The following is a 20818-nucleotide window of genomic DNA, read 5'->3' as shown; positions in this document are numbered from 1 at the left end:
TTAACACATTTTATCCTGACATAGAAAGGCAGAAACCCTTGAGTTCCTGCTCACCTGCAGTACCACAGTACAACCTCCATTTGACCAAAGAGCATCTAGCAGTTACTTTTTTTTTAAGTGCTGAAGGGACATGAGCTCATTGATCACGTAAGAACAGACACATCAAGCACCCACTCCGTTACCTCAATGAAGCAAGGTACACACTGATATGCACGGCAAAATACCTGTGCTGGAGTTACGTTCTGCCACATTCGGCTCTCTGCTTCTTGCTGAAGATACTCTTGCAGGCTGTGATTTGCTGCCAAGTAGTGGAAAGGTGTCTGACCTGTTAAAATATAAACCAAATTTTTATAAATACAATTCTGCACATCAGTCAGAGCCCAGTTAAATAACACTTTATAGCAAAGACATCATCAGTTTCTCCTCCCCAGTGTACCTGGAGTACAGATATTTCCAGTATGCTTCCACAAATGTTCACACTGAGTAGAAAATGAATTCAATAGAAGTGACTTGATGAGCAGGTCCATTATGAAGAACACCATAAAGACGACCCGTAAGAGTAAGCTTCACACTAGGACTAAATTTAGCATACATTTGAAAAGCTAAGGAATCGTTTGGCCTAGGGACTGACGATGCTAGTATCAAGCTCCCGTTGCTCACAGCATTTTATCAGTGGATAAACTGATCCTTCTACAAGGCACCAAGACCGAAGAAGCCTATGTTCTTGTTGCCCAACTACCCAGATTTTGTGAACAGAAAATGCCAATTTCCAGTGCTCACAAACCAGCATCTGAACTAAACTCTCTGAAATTTTTACAAACATTCCAAGGCTTTTAAGGTCTTCTGGGATATATTTTGTCACTTCTACAAATTCAGTCTTCCTGCCAGATGTCCCCTCTCTTCCTTGCTAGTTCAGAATTCCTGTGTCTTTGAACCCTGTAAAAAATTAAGCTTGTGTGCCACTGACTCATGGAAATGGCATGTTGCACAGAATCTGTCCTAGTCAAAACCTTGCCTGGAAGAACATCATACACAGAATTTTATAGTCTTAACTTTTTAGGTATTCTAGCATTTTTCATTTTAAAGATTATTTTTAAAACTGTGATTCAGCAGTAATGCATATAGGGAAGATACATACATATAAATTAGTTCTGAGACTTCACAGCTGTGAAAATCCTCTGTTTCTGAATCATTCCAGTCTCCCCCGTCTCAAAAACCTTTCTTTTGTGTATTCCCTCTCTTCCTTCCTAGTCTGTTAATACAGTTGTACTCCAGTTACATAAAGATGCATTTAGTATACACAAAAATAAAAGATATCTTCGGATCAGAGCTACAAGCAGCTTTATCATGGGCTTCGAGAGCAGAAAAGGAGATTCTGTACTGCAAAATTTGCAAAAATTCCCAAATACTTTTTAATTTCATTAAAGAATAAAATAGTTTATACTGCTCATCACCAACTGGGTCATTGCTCTTTACAACCAGAGTAGCATGTATCATCACACAATTTCTTTTTAGAAAAGCTCTGTGAAGGCATTTTAAATTATCAATAGTCTGTCAGGAATAAAATGGAAACAGTTCACGATTTGCAATAATAAGAAACATCTACATTGTCTTCCTCTTACTGCAAAAATCCACCCCATTCCTTCTTCAGTTTCCAGGCTATAATAAGCAAACTTTATCCTTCCACTTAACTCATTCTCCTTCTTACTCATTTGTTTAGGCTCTGGTTCACATACCTTCTATGGCAGGCTAACGTCTTAATAAAATATTTACTGCCACTGGCAATACTTCACCAACTGCGCTGTTACTGTGGCTGCACCAGGGAGCTCCTTCAAGTTAAAAGCCAGCACAAACAAGAATAATATAATTCAGCAGCTATTGTATAGAGCAATGTGGTTTTAGATAGGAAAATAATTCACATATAAAAATCAAGCTATTAAGCAAAGCAACCTTATATAAAAAATATATCGGAGATTTCACTCCCTTTAATATTTAACTAACACCAGCAGAGACTGGGTGTGAGACTTTCAAAGCGGAGTCAGCACAGGAGTTGCACTCACGTTATTCTCCTTCTCCGGGGGATCGCGGCCACCGGCGAGGTCAGAGACTCCTGGCTGTAAACCCCGCTTTCGCTGCAAGAGCCCGCGCTCGGGGAGGAAGCGTGGGAGGGGGAGTCTGCGGACAGATCCAGTTTAAGAGCAGAATCAGGACTTTCAAGATCTGAGATGCTGCTGCTTAGCTTTGCCCTCTTCTTGGCTGCACTGTTCCGTAGAGATCTAAGTGAATTCTGCATCTAAACAGGATTGAAATCAAAATGACAGTTTTTATTCACTGCAGAGGAAAAAAGCTTTTTTACACAACAGAAAGTATGTTTCTGAGTGCTCAGTTCACGGGAGTTCAGTGCACGTGCCTCTGCTGGGCAATGTGCCTGAATATTTACATAGGTTATGCAGTATTGTAACGATCCCTTTCACTGCTTTGCTTCACAAGAATAATCGTGCTATTAAATGCAAATTCTGGCAGGCACTGTATCCTAGCTTCATTTTGCAAAACACAAGAACAGATTCCCGCAAGAATACATCAGCTGCTCTTACCTTTTTTAATAGACTAAAGCAAGTACTTGAAGGCTGCTCATACACACAATTGGGACCTCAGGCTTTTCACATCTGAACTGCACCGAGATGCAAAATATGCAGAAGTGAATCCTGAAAACTGTGCCTAGCGAGCAGAGCTCCTACTCAAATAAGCAGGGAAATCTATAATGACTAGGGCCCTGCTGATATTCTCTCCTCTTTTTACTGAATATATTTGATGTAAAAAAAATTATTCCCCATCTGTTTAGCACCTGAATTACTTGCAGTAGTGACTACAGGATGGAATACAAAGATAGTAAGGCAAAGCCATTAAGTCCTACTGCAACTGTTCTCAGATCCACAGGGACTAAAGACAGGATTTGAGATTCAAACAATTTCTATGAGCTGTGACAGAAATAAGGACGTGTTGCACGGGGTCACGCGGGGAAGATCATACGAAACCCCATCATACGTGATACCTGTGCCTTTCACGCAATCAGCATTGCCGTGGTTTCGATTTGTGCTGATGAGGGCAGCGTGGATACGGTTCCACCTCCCCACCACCTCCTGAAATCAGTTCTTCTCATTTACTCCATGGAAAAATGACGGAATCCTGAGAGAGCTGGGACACGCTGCGTGGGTATCAGGGACAGCCCGCTTCAGCAAAGCCGGGAGGCTGACGAAACTCCCGGGCTGAGTCAAATGAACCTTCATCAAGGAAGTTATTTGTTATTTTGGGCTCTTTGTTATAACTCAAGAAAGGATTATTACTTAGATCTGGCATGAAATTTAAAAGGAAGTCAAGATAATGAGAACAGAAGCTGTATAAAGGCCTGCAGTTCTGCCTTGGTACTCCAATAACTGAAAATATTATGACTTTGGCTCTGAGAAAAACAAGGGAAATCAAGATGTCTGGAACAAACACAAGAAGTGTGCTTCAGCATCAGTGTTTACTGCTGTACTTAGCTTCTATCAGACACCCAAAGGTATCTCGTTGAAGACCTGCTGCCTTGATGACAGCGTCACAAAATTTAAGTCAGAAATATTCATTATTTTCTGGCTCTTGTCTAAAAAAATAGAAAAGCTTACCATGTATCAACTATTAAAAGCACGTTATGTCATATTTAAACCAACCTCTTCTTGGTCCACTTCCTCGCCATCAACCTTTAGCTCTGAAAGACCAGCTGCAAGCTTCCCATCCGCTTCACTCAGCCACGTGTCCTCGCACTCTTCGTTCCTCCACTTTGCCACGTTTAACTCAATCTTGTCGGGCAGCGGGCTTGCGAGGCGGGGTATGGGGGGCACGGGCCTGGTCCCGTTCAGGCTCCTGCGGGAGGCCGGGTGCCTCACCAGGGTGGGTTTCAGCTGCAGAGGAGAGTGCTTCTCCTGCAAGTGCTCCCCTGGAGAAGACGCAAGCAGATGTGGGTTTTGGAGGGGTGGCGGAACACAGCACTCGCCAGAACAAACTTCACGCCTCATTTCTGTGTCACACCGGAAAACTCCTTTAGAATGAGGTGAGTGTTAAAAACCATACTTACGCAGGCAATTTTATTTACTACTACAAATACCAGACTTGCGTCCTTGCATGGTATTTTCTATTATCTTCTGACTCTACCTTTTTCATCTCCCTGCATTTCAAGCTCCGTTACCAATCTCTTCTACTTTTAGTGCCTCCTTCTTTTAAAAAAATATAAATCAGTGTTTCATGCACATGCATACCAACATATACTCAGTAATTTTAAAAAGTACTTAACTTTCTTGATTAAGGAAAAAAGAATACTGGTGCCAAGACAAACTCTCCTGTAAGCTGCCATAACAACAATGAAGTTATTCTAAAGAAACAAAAAAAACCCGAAATGCATAAGTATAATATAAAGAAAATCAGCAAGTGATGAACATGCATCCGCAAGATAAAATGACATGCATTCCAGGGACAGGACACTTCCAAAGAATTAAGTTAGAAATTTTCTATATATGTGCAAAAATATGTCTCAATGAAGATGAATTTTAAAACAGATTTCTTTAAATCAGTCCAAAATTGTATGTGGAAACTGTTACTTTGCTTACAGAAGGTATGCCCCATGAGTGATCAGGAATCAGTTTAAGCTAAACAGACACTAAAGCTATTTTTAACCTAAAACAAGATTGCCCTTAGTAAGTATTTGAAAGAAATCAGCTAAATTGTTTAAGCAATTGTAATTAAATAAATTTAAAACTATTTCAGGTTAACCAATGCGTGCATGAGGTCTTCAAAGACAGGGGAAATCAGGCCATAAATAGCAGTCTCTGCCACTAGCTGTTGGTGTAAATCGGGATGAAATCAGCACCCATTCCACTCATTAGAGATGTAGCTGTTTGTGACCGGGTTTTAAAGAGCTATTCTGAGCCTGGGAAATTCAATACATAGGCATAGTTTCCAAAGGCAAATAAAGAGCCAGAAAGTCGAAATGCAATGAGTAACACTTTCTTGCACACGTACTAATTAGCGTATTAAAAGTAACAGTTATTTCTGTATCGGCTTTCTGTAAAAGTGCTAGATTTTGGGGGCTGGTTTTATTTTAGTTTGAAGGCAAACGGTTCACTGATACATTACTGATAAGAAAAGCGGAGCTGGTGCATCTTATGCTTCATCTCACATATTTAAAAGACAAGAGGAAGAAAAGATGTGACGGGCGCGCTCGACCCCTTGGCCAGGCTGGCGGCGCTTCGGCGCAGGCTCGGGAAGAGGCAAAGGCCTGAGCGGCAGCCGGGCCGTGAACCCCTCCAGCTCCAATCTCCTCTCTGAAAACCCACAGCGGAGCAGAGCCACACAGCGAGCATGGATGCGTGTGAGCTTGGAACACCGATCGTGCGACTGACACGTGAATAGCGGGTGGCTTTTCCAAGACTCATTTATCAAGGAACAAAGAAAGTTGTGGGTACGAGGAGTCTCCTGCATACCTTTTCCATCGCATGTCATTTGACCACAAGCCAACGGCTTTATCCCATAAATATGACAGCCTAGGTGAGCCTTCCTGGAGCTCTCCCTGCTCGGCAGCGTGGCTGCACGGCGGTGATCTCCCCTTGAGCTGGGACGCCTCTCAACGTTGCTCCGCAAGGCAGAGAGACCTTTTACCAACGGCAAAGCTTCGGTAAGCAATTGATATCGCACATAACCTTGTAGTAGGTAACTCTGATTCTGTCTTGGTAATTTTCATTGCATGCCGAATTGATGCTAGTGAAACGTTATATGAATTTTGCGCGTACAATCCCTTAGACATAAACCGTTGACCATGTCTGAGACTAGGACTGGATCCAGCCGCACCGAGGCTCCTCTCTGAGAAGGAGCTTAGAAAGCGAGGGGCTCCCTTCTGAACCTCGTGACTCAGCAGGAGGGCCTTCCTCACCCTATTAGACATACCCCACTGACCAAGTCTGAGACTAAGAGTGGACTTAGCCACACCTAAGCTCCTGTTAGGAGTTTAGAAAGCAAGGGGGTCTACTCTGGACCTCGTGACTCAATGGGAGGTCTCCCTTATTCTTTGCATCTTTGGTCTCTCTGTGAATCATTCTAACTCCATGTAACTCAGTTTTCCTTTGTATGATTCTTCCATGCAGTAATTAACAGAGTGAACCTTGCCGTCAAACTTTGTTAAGTCGCACTTTTTATTAAAACTGCTTTTGCTGATACCTTTGTTGGTGATTCCTTAAGCGCTCTAAATCCCCCATTCGTGACAAATTGGCGTAGTCGGCAGGATCCTAAATCAGGGTTTGCGCCAACATTCCAGTATTTAAAACTACGACAATACAAATATTTCACTTTTTAAAAGACGCCGCCAGTGATGTGACTAGCCTAGTGCAGCTACAAAACCCTCACGTTTCTAACTGCAATTGGGGCATTGCAGAATTCCCCGTTAATCTGCCACTGTCGGTTTTCTGACCACTGCTTGAAGTGACTGAAAATGCAAACCTGAAATCCGTTTTCATTATGCTGACAACATTCCTACCTGTATTGTCTCCTGACTTTTGACTGAGAAGCTGCTTCTGTGAACCAGGCTTAGGCAATCCTTCAAAGCTCTTAAGAGGCCAGGAGTTTGAGAAGCTCATGGTATTATCTTGTGACTTCTTTGGAGAGTCAGCTGGAGAGGAGGCGTGCTTGGGGCTGTTCCTGGGAGAGGACAGCGGGTAAGACGGCAGAAGGAAGGCCCCCTGGCTTGCATTAGGACCTGGGAAGGACGCCGTATGCTCTGCTTGATTGCAAAAACTTCTCTGGGTCTTGCTGGGAAAATTTAGGCTGGCACAAACTGAGCAAAGAAAAAGAGAATGTTATTCGTGGTAATTAGGCTCTTTGACAGCTCTTGTAATAACAATTTATAATGAAATAATACACCCGCTAGACAGTCAAAACTGAAGGCCAGCATTTTACCCAAGCAAACACGCAAATCAGCTAACTTCATTTTGCAAATTGCCTTGTCCCTCAAAATACCAATTTCCTTTTTCTGCATTTGACCAAATGAGTTTGAGCCTAAGCTATTTTGCAGTCATGTTTTGAAGAATTAAATTTAAAAAAATGAATGATGCAAGTAGATTGAACACGGTTCTATTGCCTGCTGCTTTGTATTCCAAGTCTGCATAGCATAAAATTTGAAAACACCACTCTCAAAACTCAGTGATACAAGAGTACCAGTAAAGCACAAATGTTATAAATTCTACTTCTTTAAAAAAAAAGGAAAAATCAAAAAATTATTTTTTCCAGAAACCAGGAGATCAAAAATGGAAAGATAAGTGTAGATTTGGAACTAGACTGTTTTAGTTGTTTCCTGTGAAAAGCAGACGCATGTTCCCCGCATGCACTCAAGCTTTTAACCATGCAAGTGAAAAGGAGGACAAGTTTTAACAAAGTTCCTGACAGCCTCTGGAAGGATCATCGTAAGGTGGTAAGGTAAGGTGGGCTACCTCGGCCACCTCATCGAGAGCACGGCCCCACAACCAGTTCCACCCGCACAACTGGGAGAATGGGAAAGCACAGCGCAGGAGGGAGAACAAGTGACAACGTGAGTCGGGCTTGGGGAACCTATTAATTGTCTGTGTCAATCCAAAGAAAACCATTGAATTATGCCTTTAGCTATAGGATAAAAAAATCCTTTTACAAATCAGATGGCTCCAAGGTCTCTGCCTTCTGCTCCTGCTGCTTTCCAGGGCTGCAGCACCCCGGTGCTCCCCGGGCATCCCGGGCAGCAAAAGTGAGACAAGCAAGTCAGGTGTGGGTTGTACTACCCGAGAAGGGCTCAAGTATCAATAATGCCTGGCACAAAAACAGTTTGCAGAGAAATAAGTCAGCAAGTGTGGGCAAAGTACCTGGCAGCCTTCTGAAGACCAAGACCAGGGAAAGAGAACATTGACTTTGTAGTTACAGAGGCAAAAAAACAAAGAGGAAATTTCTCCTTCCTTTCCACAGGCATGAGAAAAACACAGCATCTAGAGCCCGTAAGTGGCTAGAAGTAAACTGAGTAAGTGAAGTTCCTACCTATCTTCCAAGAAGGCCGTCAGCTCTATCCCTTGTCCAACACATCTGGGCCGCTCAAAGCAGCTCTGCCCACAGATTTGGTATCATGACCATCTATTCCTCTGGACAGTGAGTTTATTCCTTCACTAGCTGTACATCTGGCATTTTTATTATTATTACTACCGATGAACAGACAAGTTTCTATGTGTTACAGGTCTTGATTTATCTCAGCCTCCACCTCTAGGGTTAAGGTGCACTCAATCAAATCCCTAGCCACACTTTTGAAACTAGCAGCAAACGCCGCCTGACATAGCAGCGCCCTGGATACCTGTCCAGTAAAAGCTGCAGAGAGACCACCACAAATTAAAGCAACGATATGAGAGTTAAGAGCTTTCCATGCACCCAGCCAGCGTCCGTGCCTCCCCCTGCCCTCGCTCCTGCTGAGAGGCCCCAGCCGCCCCCGGCACCTTACCGGGGACAAAGAGGGATGCTAACCAGTCTCGGAGGGGCAAGGCTCCCGCCTGGCCCTTGCTGTTAAACAGGCTGGACCGAGCTGATCTATACCATTACGAGCTGATCTATACCATTAACAGAACTCTAAATATCAATTTTTCAAAAAAACTTCAGATTCTGTTAGAGCACTACTTTTTATATAACGCACTGATACAGTCAGATACCAAAGGTGTGGGCTGCAATAATAATAACCACGAACGAAAAGCACTACACAGGAGCGAGGCACAAATATGTCTGAATAGGGACGGAGCAACGTTTTAGTAATAGTTTTTACTTCTTAAAGCAGCACTGAAATAAAGAGGCATTTTCAAAGTAACACGCACTGACTTACGGTACAGTTAGGATCCACATACCTTTGTCTTGCTGACAGTTATTTAATCCTAAAAATTGTAAATCAGAGTCCACACTACCACTCTTCCCGCGTGTCTGTGTGTATCCAAGTGTTCCACATTTCCCTGAAATTTGCGGCTGATGAGAGCCCATAGCACCTTTCAAAAGAAAAACACAAATAACTAGATAAACACGTGACACATGGTATTCAATGAAAAATACACAATAATATTCAATAGTGAATTAAGACTCTGTCTATCTTTCAGTGCCAAACATAACCACTTTGAAAGTATTTCATTCAAGGGTTTCTAAGCAACCTCACGGTACTGTTCACAGGCACGAACTGGAAAAATGGCTGGCCGTTCCTCCAGGGCACTTTTCCAACTCCGAGAATTGCAGGGAGATCAAAAGAAAACCCCCAAAGGAAATCACCGCTTTGAATACCTGACCATGAAAGGAAGACGACACCTCAGAACCCCAGAACGCAGCGAGTTTCGTTAGAGCGGTGTCCCCCCCGGCACAGCAGCGCGTACCCTCGGCACGCCGCGCGCGTCGGCGCTCCTCCAGGCGCCGAGGGTAACCTCCTGCCAAGGGAGGAGAACCGACCAGGCCTGGTCTTGCCCAGTCCTTTCACACGCCTTTCAGCTCTTGCAACACAAATCACTCAGTCTATTGCTTGCAGAAATTAAGTGGAGCGCTATACCTGCAATCTCCTACAGACCTGGTTTTCAAAAACAGGTTTTTCATTTTTTAAAACAATCTTTAGAGCTCACTCTTCAGACAGCTTTCTACACAAAGTAAAAGGAGAAAATGTGCAAATCTAGAATAGATACGCACTGTCTGCTCTCCTGAACAGCCTGCCATACATAAACACGACCTTCCCAACACGCTGTCCAGTTTATGGTATTTCATACCCTGCCACCACGATCAGCTGCCTCTTGGCAGCATACCTTTTACGACAACGAGCTGCTATTCTAGCCAACAACGTATTCCTGCTCAAACGTCAGTAACATTCTGTGTATCCTTTTAATTTACTGCTTTATCTGCATTCATATTGTATTTTACAGTGCGAAAGAATGCCAGCTGAACTACTCTGTTGCTGACCTACGTGGCACTTCTTTTTCCTAATTCTGCAAACGCAGCAGAAAGCTCTACGTTTCAGGGATATCCCGAGTCCTTTTGCTCAATGCGTCTGTTCACACAACCACACTATTTCTTTTTGGTCTTGCTGTCTGCAAAAAAGCTGATCTATAACCTCTCTTGGGTCTCCCTAACCTAGCGAAAACCCGTGTGTGCACGGCAGGACTGGAGAGGAGCAGCCTAAGCTCCGCGATGGCGCACGCTCCTCCAGCGGCGCGGGTGGGACTGCCGCCGCACGCTTCGGCTGCAGGCACGGCCCCGCGCCCGGCACTCAACTCTTTGTAGTAAATGAAAATAAATAACAACGCAAATGATCACCAAACGATGAACCATACTCATGAAGCCACAAATTTATGCTCTGGTTCTTCTAAATCTATTTTGTAAACGCAAACAAACACTTTTCTGTGTTCATACTTACCAGCACAAACAGAAGGATGCTCAGAGTTACAATCTATACTATTCTGAAATAAACTCCTCGAAGGTCTTTTTCTACTAAAAAATAACTCATCACTGACTGGTACTCCTTGAGAGGGCCACGACTTTGGAGAATGAAGAAAATCATTGGGTGTAGAGAACTGCAGGAAAAAGGAAAATAAAGAAACATACATGTGTGTGAAATGCATGCACAACCCTTCGCTGTACAAACAGCGGAATCACCCGCCTAACTTTGTCTCTTTAGAGTAAAGCTACACAAACCCCTGTCAATACATTAAGAAGACAGGATTGCCGGAAAATAAAGGTTTTTCTTCCCTGTCGCTTAGACAATGAAAAGCAAGAGAGCGTCTACGAGCCGTATCTTTCACCCCCAGAAACAAACGGGATTCATCATGCGTATATCCACAGATAAAGCTTACTGAATGAAGAAAGCAAAAAGCAGAAGAGGTCTCTGCAAAAAGCAGCAGAGGTTTCTACAAAAAAAAAAAAAGCAAGGGTGGTGTTGGTGGGCACGAGCAGAATCGGTGCCCGGGCAGCAGCCCGCCGCGGGGAGCAGGGCGCCGGGCGGGAGCGCCCGCGTATTAGCCGCGCTGCGCTGCGGCGGTGGGGCCGCGGCCACGAAAGGCCCCGAAATCAGCGCCCGCGGGCAGGAACCCGGGCGGGGGCTGCAGCTGCCCCACAGCGGCACAGGGGTGCCCTGCCGCAGGGGTGCCCTGCTGCAGAGGTGCAGGGGTGCCCTGCCGCAGGGGTGCAGGGGTGCCCTGCTGCAGGGGTGAGGGGTGCCTTGCCGCAGGGGCGCAGGGGTGCCCTGCCGCAGGGGTGAGGGGTGCCCTGCCGCAGGGGTGAGGGGTGCCTTGCCGCAGGGGTGCAGGGGTGCCCTGCCGCAGGGGTGAGGGGTGCCTTGCCGCAGGGGTGCAGGGGTGCCCTGCCGCAGGGGTGCCCTGCCGCAGAGGTGCAGGGGTGCCCTGCCGCAGGGGCGCAGGGGTGCCCTGCTGCAGAGGTACAGGGCTGCCCTGCCGCAGGGGCGCAGGGGTGCCCTGCCGCAGGGGTGCCTTGCCGCAGGGGCGCCTTGCCGCAGGGGCGCAGGGGTGCCCTGCTGCAGAGGTGCAGGGGTGCCCTGCCGCAGGGGTGAGGGGTGCCCTGCTGCAGCAGTGCCCTGCCGCAGGGACGCAGGGGTGCCCTGCCGCAGGGGTGCCCTGCCGCAGAGGCGCAGGGGTGCCCTGCTGCAGGGACGCAGGGGTGCCCTGCCGCAGGGGTGCCCTGCCGCAGGGGTGCCGGGGTGCCCTGCCACAGGGGTGCCCTGCCGCAGGGGTGCCGGGGTGCCCTGCCACCGGGGTGCCATCACAGGCAAGCAGGGAGAGCTGCCCAGCACCGGGCACCCACGCGGGCTACGGCACCACCTGAGCTTTAAAGAAAAAATTCTGTTTTCCAACATTCAACAGCCTCACCCAACCCTTTGTTAGAAGACGGGTAACACAAGAAACCTTTCCCCGTCGTGAAACCAAGTGTTAAGTTTGTGGCAGCACGGCCAGGTCAGCAGTTCAAAAATTCAGATCCTTCACACAAAAAAACTGCGAGAACTTTTTAAAACCTTAAAATGCAGCACAGAGCTCATCAACACAAACTGCCAAGACTTTCTTTGTTAATAACAGGCAGTTGATTTTTAAATGCAAATCATTTTGATGAACATTTTCTCTTCCCAGCTATCCAGTACTTTAAGTATTATAAGCATTAGAAAGCATTTTAGTTGGTTTCCAGTTCTCACTCTAATACAGGCTGACACTATGCACACTGAAGGGAAAAAAAACAACAAAACAAACTGGTAGAGGGTTGTACTAGTCGTCAATTTTAAAAATTAAACATTAACATTTTGAATCATGTACATTAAGCTATGTAAGTAACTTATGTAAACAGACATTGAGGTGTGAAAAAAGCATGCTTCCGAGTCAGCCGAAAAGCTGTATTTGGTAATATCAGCACCTTGTAATGAGAATCAGTTATAGTTAAAGGAAAAATCTGAATAATATAAATACTTAGCAAAGAAAAGATCATGCTTGAACTAAAGGTTTCTTGCTTTCTGATTTAATTAGTAAAATCAGTAATTGAAATTCTTTCCAGGCTACACTAACTCCGCTGTCCCCTTTCATAGACAAGGCTCCACACAGAGGTCAGAAGAGAAGCCTGAACAGAAATGGAAATATTTATTCAGCATTGGAAAGAACAGCATCACGTTAAGCCTAAAAACCTCCTTTACTCAATATACTGGTTGCATGAATGAAGAATATGTAGTCTAGCACGTACATAGTACATTCATTTATAAAAATAGATATTTCTTAATTTGACTGAAGATCTCAGTTCACTGTAAAGACAGACTCTGACACTGGGAAGGCCACAAACGCTCTTGCGCTATGGAAGGGCAGCTCTCCGTTGGTCGGTAACTCGACTTCTGCTCCAGCCCGGCCCCGGCCCGCACCGCGCAGGCCGTGTCCGAGCGAGGAGCGGCGAGCGGCGAGCCGCGCGCGCCGGCGGCACGGCCGCGAAGCCCGGAGGCGACGGCCAGCTCCGGGGTCTGCTCCATGTTCCACGCACCACAGTACGGCTCACGGTAACTGAACGGATTACAGTGTCTTCGTAGTTAAATGACTGGGTCAAATAAACAGCAGCTAAATGCTCTGATTTAATATCTTGACGGGGTTCAATTTAATATCTCATTTAACATTGTAATGGGGTTTCACAAAAGCATCACAAAATAAAGCACATCCAGAACTTAAAACTTGAAGCGGCACAGTCATGAGATGAGTAGCATGGCTATAAGCATACTCTAATTGTTTTTAAATCATTATAATATTTACTTTGTCACATAATATCTTAAAAATATAATATTTTATGGTTATGGAATACAGACAAAAAACTTTAAGAGTTTCAACAAAACCTTCAGGTCCCTTCCAAGTAAAGAGGATTCACAACACGTGTTAGCAAGATATACATACCAGCCAAGAGAAATTAGATCTCCGTACCCTACCAATGAGAATCCTCTTGATAAAATAAACTTCACAATTCAAACTTTTAAATTACATATTTCTAATTCTGCTCCCTCTAAGACTGCCCCCGCCTTAAAATCGAAAAAAAATAACTCACACATGGTACCTGTTAGCAGTAAATAACTAAGTGAAGTGGCAATTTGCCTGTATTTCCATTCAGTGCCTTAGAAAACCAACGAGTTCCCAAGGTACACAGCTACGTGGACACAGGCTCTTGAGTGAAACAGCTTCACTGTTCCTGGGAAGGTTTTTGTGGTTAACAAAAATGGCAAAAATTTCCTTTTTACTTACAAAAATGCACGTTCCAATTTACTGTTCTGCACTGCATTGCATGTGCTCTAACTTCAGCAGCCATGGTTAAAGTCATCCGCATAACAAGTCAAAGTCTCGAGTCTGCAGCGTTTTAGGCAAATCCACTGAAATGCTCAAAAGCTTAAAACTTTACGTAAAATCTTCCTCCCTGAAAGCCAGTGCTAATGCAGGATCGTACTTTTTAATCAGCCTCCAGGGATTAGACTCACTTAAAATACTTGTGGGCAACTGCTTAGTTCAAAGCGTACGACAGCGAGAGAAAACTTAAGGAGCCTCGATACAAAATGGATCGCCTGAATCCCACTTTTAATGGAAGCCGGCAGCAGGAATCCCGCAGGTATGAAACGCTTCAGCAAGAGCAGAGCAGGAAACGCGAAGTTGTGCAAAGAATAGGAGACGAGTCCCGATTGCAATAAGAGACAAGCTCCGAGTGCTGGATATACAGTAAGAACGACGACTGAAATCACAGCAGCAGCACCGGTAACACGCAGTGCCATGCTGGCTTTTTACAGCCGGGTACCCTGAGCGACACCGGTTTTCCTTTACAAACGAGGAGAAGAACAGCAGCCAAAGGGGTGCAGCGGTTTGCTCCAGGTTATTACACGTCAGGGTAAGAGCGGGGATGAGACCTCGGCACTCCTGCTTCTGCGATCCGCCTGCTAGAAAACGTCATTTTCAATCTACGTATCTTTCAGTCCATAAACAAATGTACTACTTGTACAAAGTACTTACACCCTACTTTTCCATACAGACAAAACAATATATGCAGAAGGAGCAAATTACACAACGCTGATGTGATTGTACAACTTTCCTCAGTTGTTCCAATCCCAGCTACCGGCATCAAAACTGTCTGCTTTCTTGTATGCAAATTATAATTACAGCATTATAAACTTGCTAAACATAGGCATGCAGGGTGGTGGCAAATAAATGCAAATCTAAAGCTGCCAGATTTTTCACTGAAGTAGATGACAGATCCCGGCAAAGGGATTTCTCAAAAGGTTTCAGCTTCATTTAAATTCCACTCGTACCACCAATGTCGGAAAATACTTGAATCCATCCACCAAAAGAAATACTAACTGATTAGCAAAGCACAGCCCTTGTGCTCTGCACAACCCATCACGGACAGATGCTCCGTTCTTACACTCCCTTCCCAGCGGAGCAGCCGTGCCGGGCGAGACGAAAGCCCCTCCTCATCAAACACCCACCAGGCATCGACAACACGCTCCCAGGGAAGAGATCCACGACAGCACAAATGTATAATGCTATCTCCCCAAAACACTCTCCCAGCCTCCGGAAAAAACCCGGCTCCCGTCCCAGAGACTGACACCTCAACTCACAATGAAAGGAGAGCTTTGATTACACAAACAGGTCAACCTCCATGTCCCTTTAATCCTCGTTATCGCCTGTGGAAAACAAAGAGCACTTGTTCACAAAACTAATTTCACAGATCATTTGAACATTCACTAAAGTCTTCATAAAGTCCAACTATTAACTTCGCTGGTTATCAGATCAGAATTCCACACGTATTGCCAAGCAGTGAAGTTACGTGAAATTGTGTGTAGGTCATGTATACTTTGTAATGTGGCTTAAAATCATAGAATCATAGAATCATTTAGGTTGGAAAAGGCCTTTCAGATCATTGAGTTAACCGTAAGAAAAAACTTCAGTAAATTGTTCAGATGCTCTTGCTTCCCTCCCAAAGAGCGCTGCTTTCAACAGCAGGTACAGGGACCCACAACGTCTATGTTTCACAGGGGAAAACCAGAGGTAACTCTTATCCTGCAATAATTACCAAGCATGTTATGTTTTACATACAGCACACTAAATTTCAAGGTACACAGAGGAAGGGGAGAAAACATCAGTGAGGAACTGATCCCTGAACACTGTTAGCTGATTTTGTGGCAACCACTTTGTCGTTCGCGTTTTCAGCAGGGCAGTGGAGCTAGTAAGGTCTACAGAAGACGTAGCATTTAGTTTTTTAAAAAGTGCTTTTGTATCCCAGACTGCAGATAGTGTTTTTGTTCCGACACCTTGCTTAAATTGGAATTACAGAAGATGAGAGTTAAAAAGGGAACGGGGCATTGCTAGAGCAGTGTTCTCGAACTCCTTTGTGCGACCTCTCAAGAATGGCACAAGCTGGGAAACCGTGGGAGAATGCAACGCGTTTGGTCACAGCAGGCTAATTTCAATTACTTAATGTCAGCACCCACAAGATCAGGTCAAGTCCTAAAGAAAACAACATAAACGTTTATTTCAGAACAGGATCTGGCCTGGTTCAGGTTGGAACCGCTGACACTTTCCAAGGCTAAACCCAAGGAAGGGAGCAGCCACAGCACATCAGTGTCTCCGGAAAGAGAACACTCGCTTCAGAGACTTCAGGCAGCTTCATCCACTGGATTTACAGGTAACAGACTGACCACCACAAGCCCGGCTCTGCCAGCGCGGGACTGGAAATGAACAGGACCTTACTGAAGCACAAAGGAAAATATTCATGGGGTTATACACTTTATTGCCATCCTATGTCGCCAAGTGTTTCCTATCTCTAGCAAACAAAGTGTTCCTCTGATGCTGCTATAAGGCTCCTGTAAGGATATGCTTCAGAATGCAAAACTGTTGGTACTTAAAAAAAAAAACCACACCACAACAAAACAGTTATTTTATTAATTTAGATGGGAACCAGACACTTCAGCCGACTCACGCAAGCTGAGTGGTGACAGCAATGGCCTCTGTCCCGTGCGAGGGGGAGGCGGAGGTCAGGCTGCTCGGATCTGGCCTTAGAAGACGGCAGTCTGTCCTGTAGCTCAGACAGACGTGTGCAGTTGCCAGGAACGAGAGGTGCAGAAGCACAGATAATTATGCGTTATTTGATGAACTCAGGTTTGGCTTTCAGAAATAAAGAAAAACAGCAAGCTGAGGTGCTATGAACAATTACTAAGCCGTAAGCCTTCAGTTTCAGTATATAAAGCACTGAAGTATAAAATCGTGCACTTTAACCAAAGGATACTAGTTGTCAGAAATAAGACCCACAGATTAAATAAAGACTGGTATAAATGTTTTATTTAATGACCTTTTTAAGGGGTGTGTGCTGTATCCTCCATGACTGCCACATTTTGTAAGCACACCCCAAGGCAGAACACTGCCAAGGTGTGTCGCTGGCGCTGGCTCCCTTTCCAGCAAAACTCGGTGCCTGCGTGATTTATTCCAAGCCAGCCGCAGCATCGGGGCGAGGCGGCTCCTCGGGCAACCGAACGGTCCTGCTGCTCTCACTGCTTCTCTCCGGGCCTTCGGTGGCACTCTCGGGCTCCGAAAGAGACAGCCGGAGGCACCGCTTTCCTGAGAAAGGCCCCGCAGCGTTTACCTATCGGTCACGTCTTCTTCTGCCGTTAGGACTAGGGAGAAGACTCCTTTCCGAGCGCAGAACGAGGGCATCCCCTGGCAGTCGAGGCGGCGGCGGTTCAAGCACCTCTCGCTTTAGAGCCTCTCACTAAGGGGTTTGTAAGGTTGAAGGTAACTACGGTCTCACGCAAACCTAACACACCAAGAGCAGCTCTGCGCTTGCCTCTCTCGTGCCAAGCTAACCATCCTTAGGTGGTGACACCTCCGCTGCTCGAGCTGGCAGCCGTGCCTGCGACCGCAGTCACGGACGCGCTCGGTTATGCTGCCAGCGCGGTCAGATCACCCGTTTGATCCTGCCGCGTTGCTGGCAGCTCTGAGTTTACAGACGGGTATGGAACAAAATCAGTTTCAAAGGACTTCAGAGGTTACAGAGGAACGTTTCATCAATAACCCCATTTAACATCACGGACAGAAGCTGCGCTTAGACAAACCCTTGAAGGCAATGTGCTTTACCTACATTACATTTTTAGTACACATTAACTGACACATGTTTTACTTCACATCTTATCTGATCAGGAAAGTCTAGACATGGCCTTGGACAATCACTGTGTAACACGACCCTAAAAATAATAGTAGAAAAACAACTTTAAACATTAAGCTAATTTCATGCATCCTTTCAGCCACAGAATAACTCCAAAAGTTAATTTTTAAGCAAATTCATTTCAAAGGAATGTCTGAATTAATAATTAGTTTTTTACATTTACATGAACAAGTTGACTACCCAAATTTTATGCATGATACACCTTACAGAAAACAGTTAAGAAGAGATACAGGCCTAACTTTCTTTCTCCCCCCCTTAATTGCTAAATGCCCCACGGAAAAGAGCTTTATTATACAGCTTATGGCAATCTCTTTCAGTTAAGAAGGAATGTCTTCAAGGAAAGGAAACACTGTCCAAGTTTACTCGTCCCGGTGTGCCTTAAGTGAAAACACAGTTCACCTACTTGCACCGAAGATACATACATGCCGTGGGATAAAAGCAGTTCATGGCACGGATGTAACAAAACAAGCACCATCAAGAAGCCAGCAAATACCATACGAAAAATCACAAAGCCAGATAAAAAGCTGTCCCTTGCCCTGGAGAGCTTTACAGTTTATTCAGACAGATGTAATAGCAGGATAAGACAAGTGATCAGGATGTGAAGACAGGGTAACAAAGCTGTCAACCTACAGCGATCACATAGATATTTCAATACTTAAACCACCGTGTTGTTTAAACTTCCATTACAGTAAATGTGGGTCTAGCCAACAGGACTCAATAAAGTCTTGAAAAGAATTAATCTCATCCTCAGTTAGGCCCTTGGTCACAAAAAGAGCTCTCTAGACTCTGCTGACTGCACAGACTAGTCCTCCATCGGCAATGATGCTGCTTAAGCAATCACCGTGCAGGCAACTAAAATGAATCCCTACTTTTTTCCTCCCCTGTACACGACGATGAGCAGAATTTGCCTTACCTTCTATTTAAAAAAGAAGTATGCCAGGGAGGCTTAACACGGCTGTTCCTTTCCCCGACAGAGGGCAAAGATGCAGTAGCTACATCATATCATGCTTTTGTCTTTCACAGGCGCACCGTTATGGCCAGACCTTATCTTTACAGACATCGAAGTAAAAAGGAATCATTGGAATTTGAAAAATTGAGTGCCACCACTATTTCTGAGTGACAAACATGTGCCACCGGCACCAGTGAAACAATCACTGTTGGAGACAGACGCACGATGATTACAGCAGCCTACGCAGACCAAACTGGTACAAGACTGTACAGAGAAACAAAGCTACTCCTTGAGCCAGGTTCAACTTACATTTGACTTAATATGTCTTGAAAGAGGGTGGCAGGTGAGCAGCTGTTAATCCGCAGCCATTTTTAAAACCACAGCTCCCAAAAGAAAGTTGAAGGGTAGTTGTAAAACCTTATGTCTGCCAGCAGTACACTCTTCTTAACTGCCCGCTGGCAAAGAAACAGCGTGCATCTTCGCATGGACTGAAACAAATTTTTAAACCCACTGAATGCAAAATATTAGCTGCTGTGTTATATCAGCCTTCAGGTGTCTATTCATAACTAGGGGAACAACGCTTTTGACATAGTTCTCATCAGGTGAGCCATTACCACTAAAGCAAGCTGGTAATGCAGGTGTGATTTTGGTACCGTGTTCACCTACGTCCAAGTCAAAATTGGCAACTTTCAAATTCTATCAAACATGACATCAAATGTTATTCTTGTCAGTACTTACCTGCATGTAAGCAAAAAGCTATGTGGAGAGGAGTTACACGTCAATGGAAAATGAATTCTGGTTAAGCGGAGGTTTCTGGTTACTGAGACGTCTTTCAAGTAAAAGTGCACAAGGAGCACTAACGTGTTTCCTTTGGTAGAGTGCAACTGATGAAGTCTTCAAATTCTGACACCTCAAAGTTATCGATCTGCTTTCTACCAACTTAAATATGCAAGAAGACAAGATAAAATGGAAGTGAGAGGCAAACAGAACAAGTCAGAAAGCAGAGGGAAGAGACAGGAACAAACAGAATCTCTAGGAGGCACAGGATGTCTTAGAAAAACAGTCATTAGATGCAAAAAAATTAGTTCTTATTAAAAAGGAATAAACACAGTACATGACAAACAGGATTTTCTCCCTGTAGAAGTATTTTCATTACCACCTACTGTATACTATGTGGCAGCAGCAAAAGCAAAGCAAGACTGGTTAACTTCACAGCCTGAGTCCCAGCACAGCAGCAAAGGAAAAGAGATTCAGGGAAGTAAGCTGCACTGACAGTCACAAGTAGTTCTGTTCAGAACAATGCTTTTACCGAATAAAGGCTGAAACTGGTTCTGTTCTAATTCTGAAAAAACAGATGGCACAAATATCACAGAATCATAGAATCACAGAATGGTTTGGGTTGGAAGGGACCTTAAAGATCATCCAGTCCAACCCCCTGCCGTGGCAGGGACACCTTCCGCTGGACCAGGGTGCTCACAGCCCCGTCCAGCCTGGCCTTGCGCACTGCCAGGGAGGGGGCATCCACAGCTTCTCTGGGCAGCCTGCGCCCGTGCCTCACCACCCTCGCAGGGAAGAAATAAAAGTTCTACATCTGTTCCTAAGTAGGAACAACATGAAATATTTAGCATAGTGCACAAGGATGTAAGAATAAAGATGATCACAAAAGGAAAACGTTAATTTAAACTTCCAGTATTTGCATGATGGTATATAATTGGAAAAGTCTTCCAAGGAGAAAAGAAGAAAACCTGTCATCCCACGACGATTCAGTCACACAGACAAACGCTGGGATGACGAACAGACAAGCCAAGCGGTAGCCAGACGTAGGAAGCCAATGTGAAGGTCTTTCTATTTTTTCCTGTTAGGCTTTACATGCGGGAGGTAACTAGCTGTTACATGAGAGCTTCCCGCAGTCTGCTTACGATTTGCCCACCTTTGAGAGTAATGCTACAAACAAAACCGAAAACCCACACACGTGCCCTTAGCACCCCGGATGCCTGGCAGCCAGGTTGGTTTTCATCCCAATATTATGAGAGGGGATTTACGCCCATGAAGTTCATACTACATATATAGAAATACATATAGTCCAAAAAGCTTTTACCATAT

General features: G+C 44.9%; 1 protein-coding gene across 1 annotated transcript in view; it reads right to left on the bottom strand.

Moving 5' to 3' along the window:
- Positions 1-20818, bottom strand: part of TOGARAM1 (TOG array regulator of axonemal microtubules 1) — a gene marked incomplete at its 5' end in the record, with an annotated part of 46423 nt that overhangs the window by 20917 nt on the left and 4688 nt on the right. The window contains 6 exons of the mRNA XM_082318838.1: positions 225-325; positions 2061-2293; positions 3708-3973; positions 6560-6856; positions 8925-9059; positions 10460-10616. Of these exons, the coding sequence (XP_082174964.1) occupies positions 225-325; positions 2061-2293; positions 3708-3973; positions 6560-6856; positions 8925-9059; positions 10460-10616 (1189 nt within the window). The remainder of the gene's footprint in view (positions 1-224; positions 326-2060; positions 2294-3707; positions 3974-6559; positions 6857-8924; positions 9060-10459; positions 10617-20818) is intronic.

This window comes from Platalea leucorodia, assembly GCF_965183815.1.
Source record: "Platalea leucorodia genome assembly, chromosome: 7".
Lineage (NCBI taxonomy): Eukaryota > Metazoa > Chordata > Aves > Pelecaniformes > Threskiornithidae > Platalea > Platalea leucorodia.
Note: the sequence above shows the minus strand (reverse complement) of the source record. Positions and strands in the feature narration are given on the sequence as shown.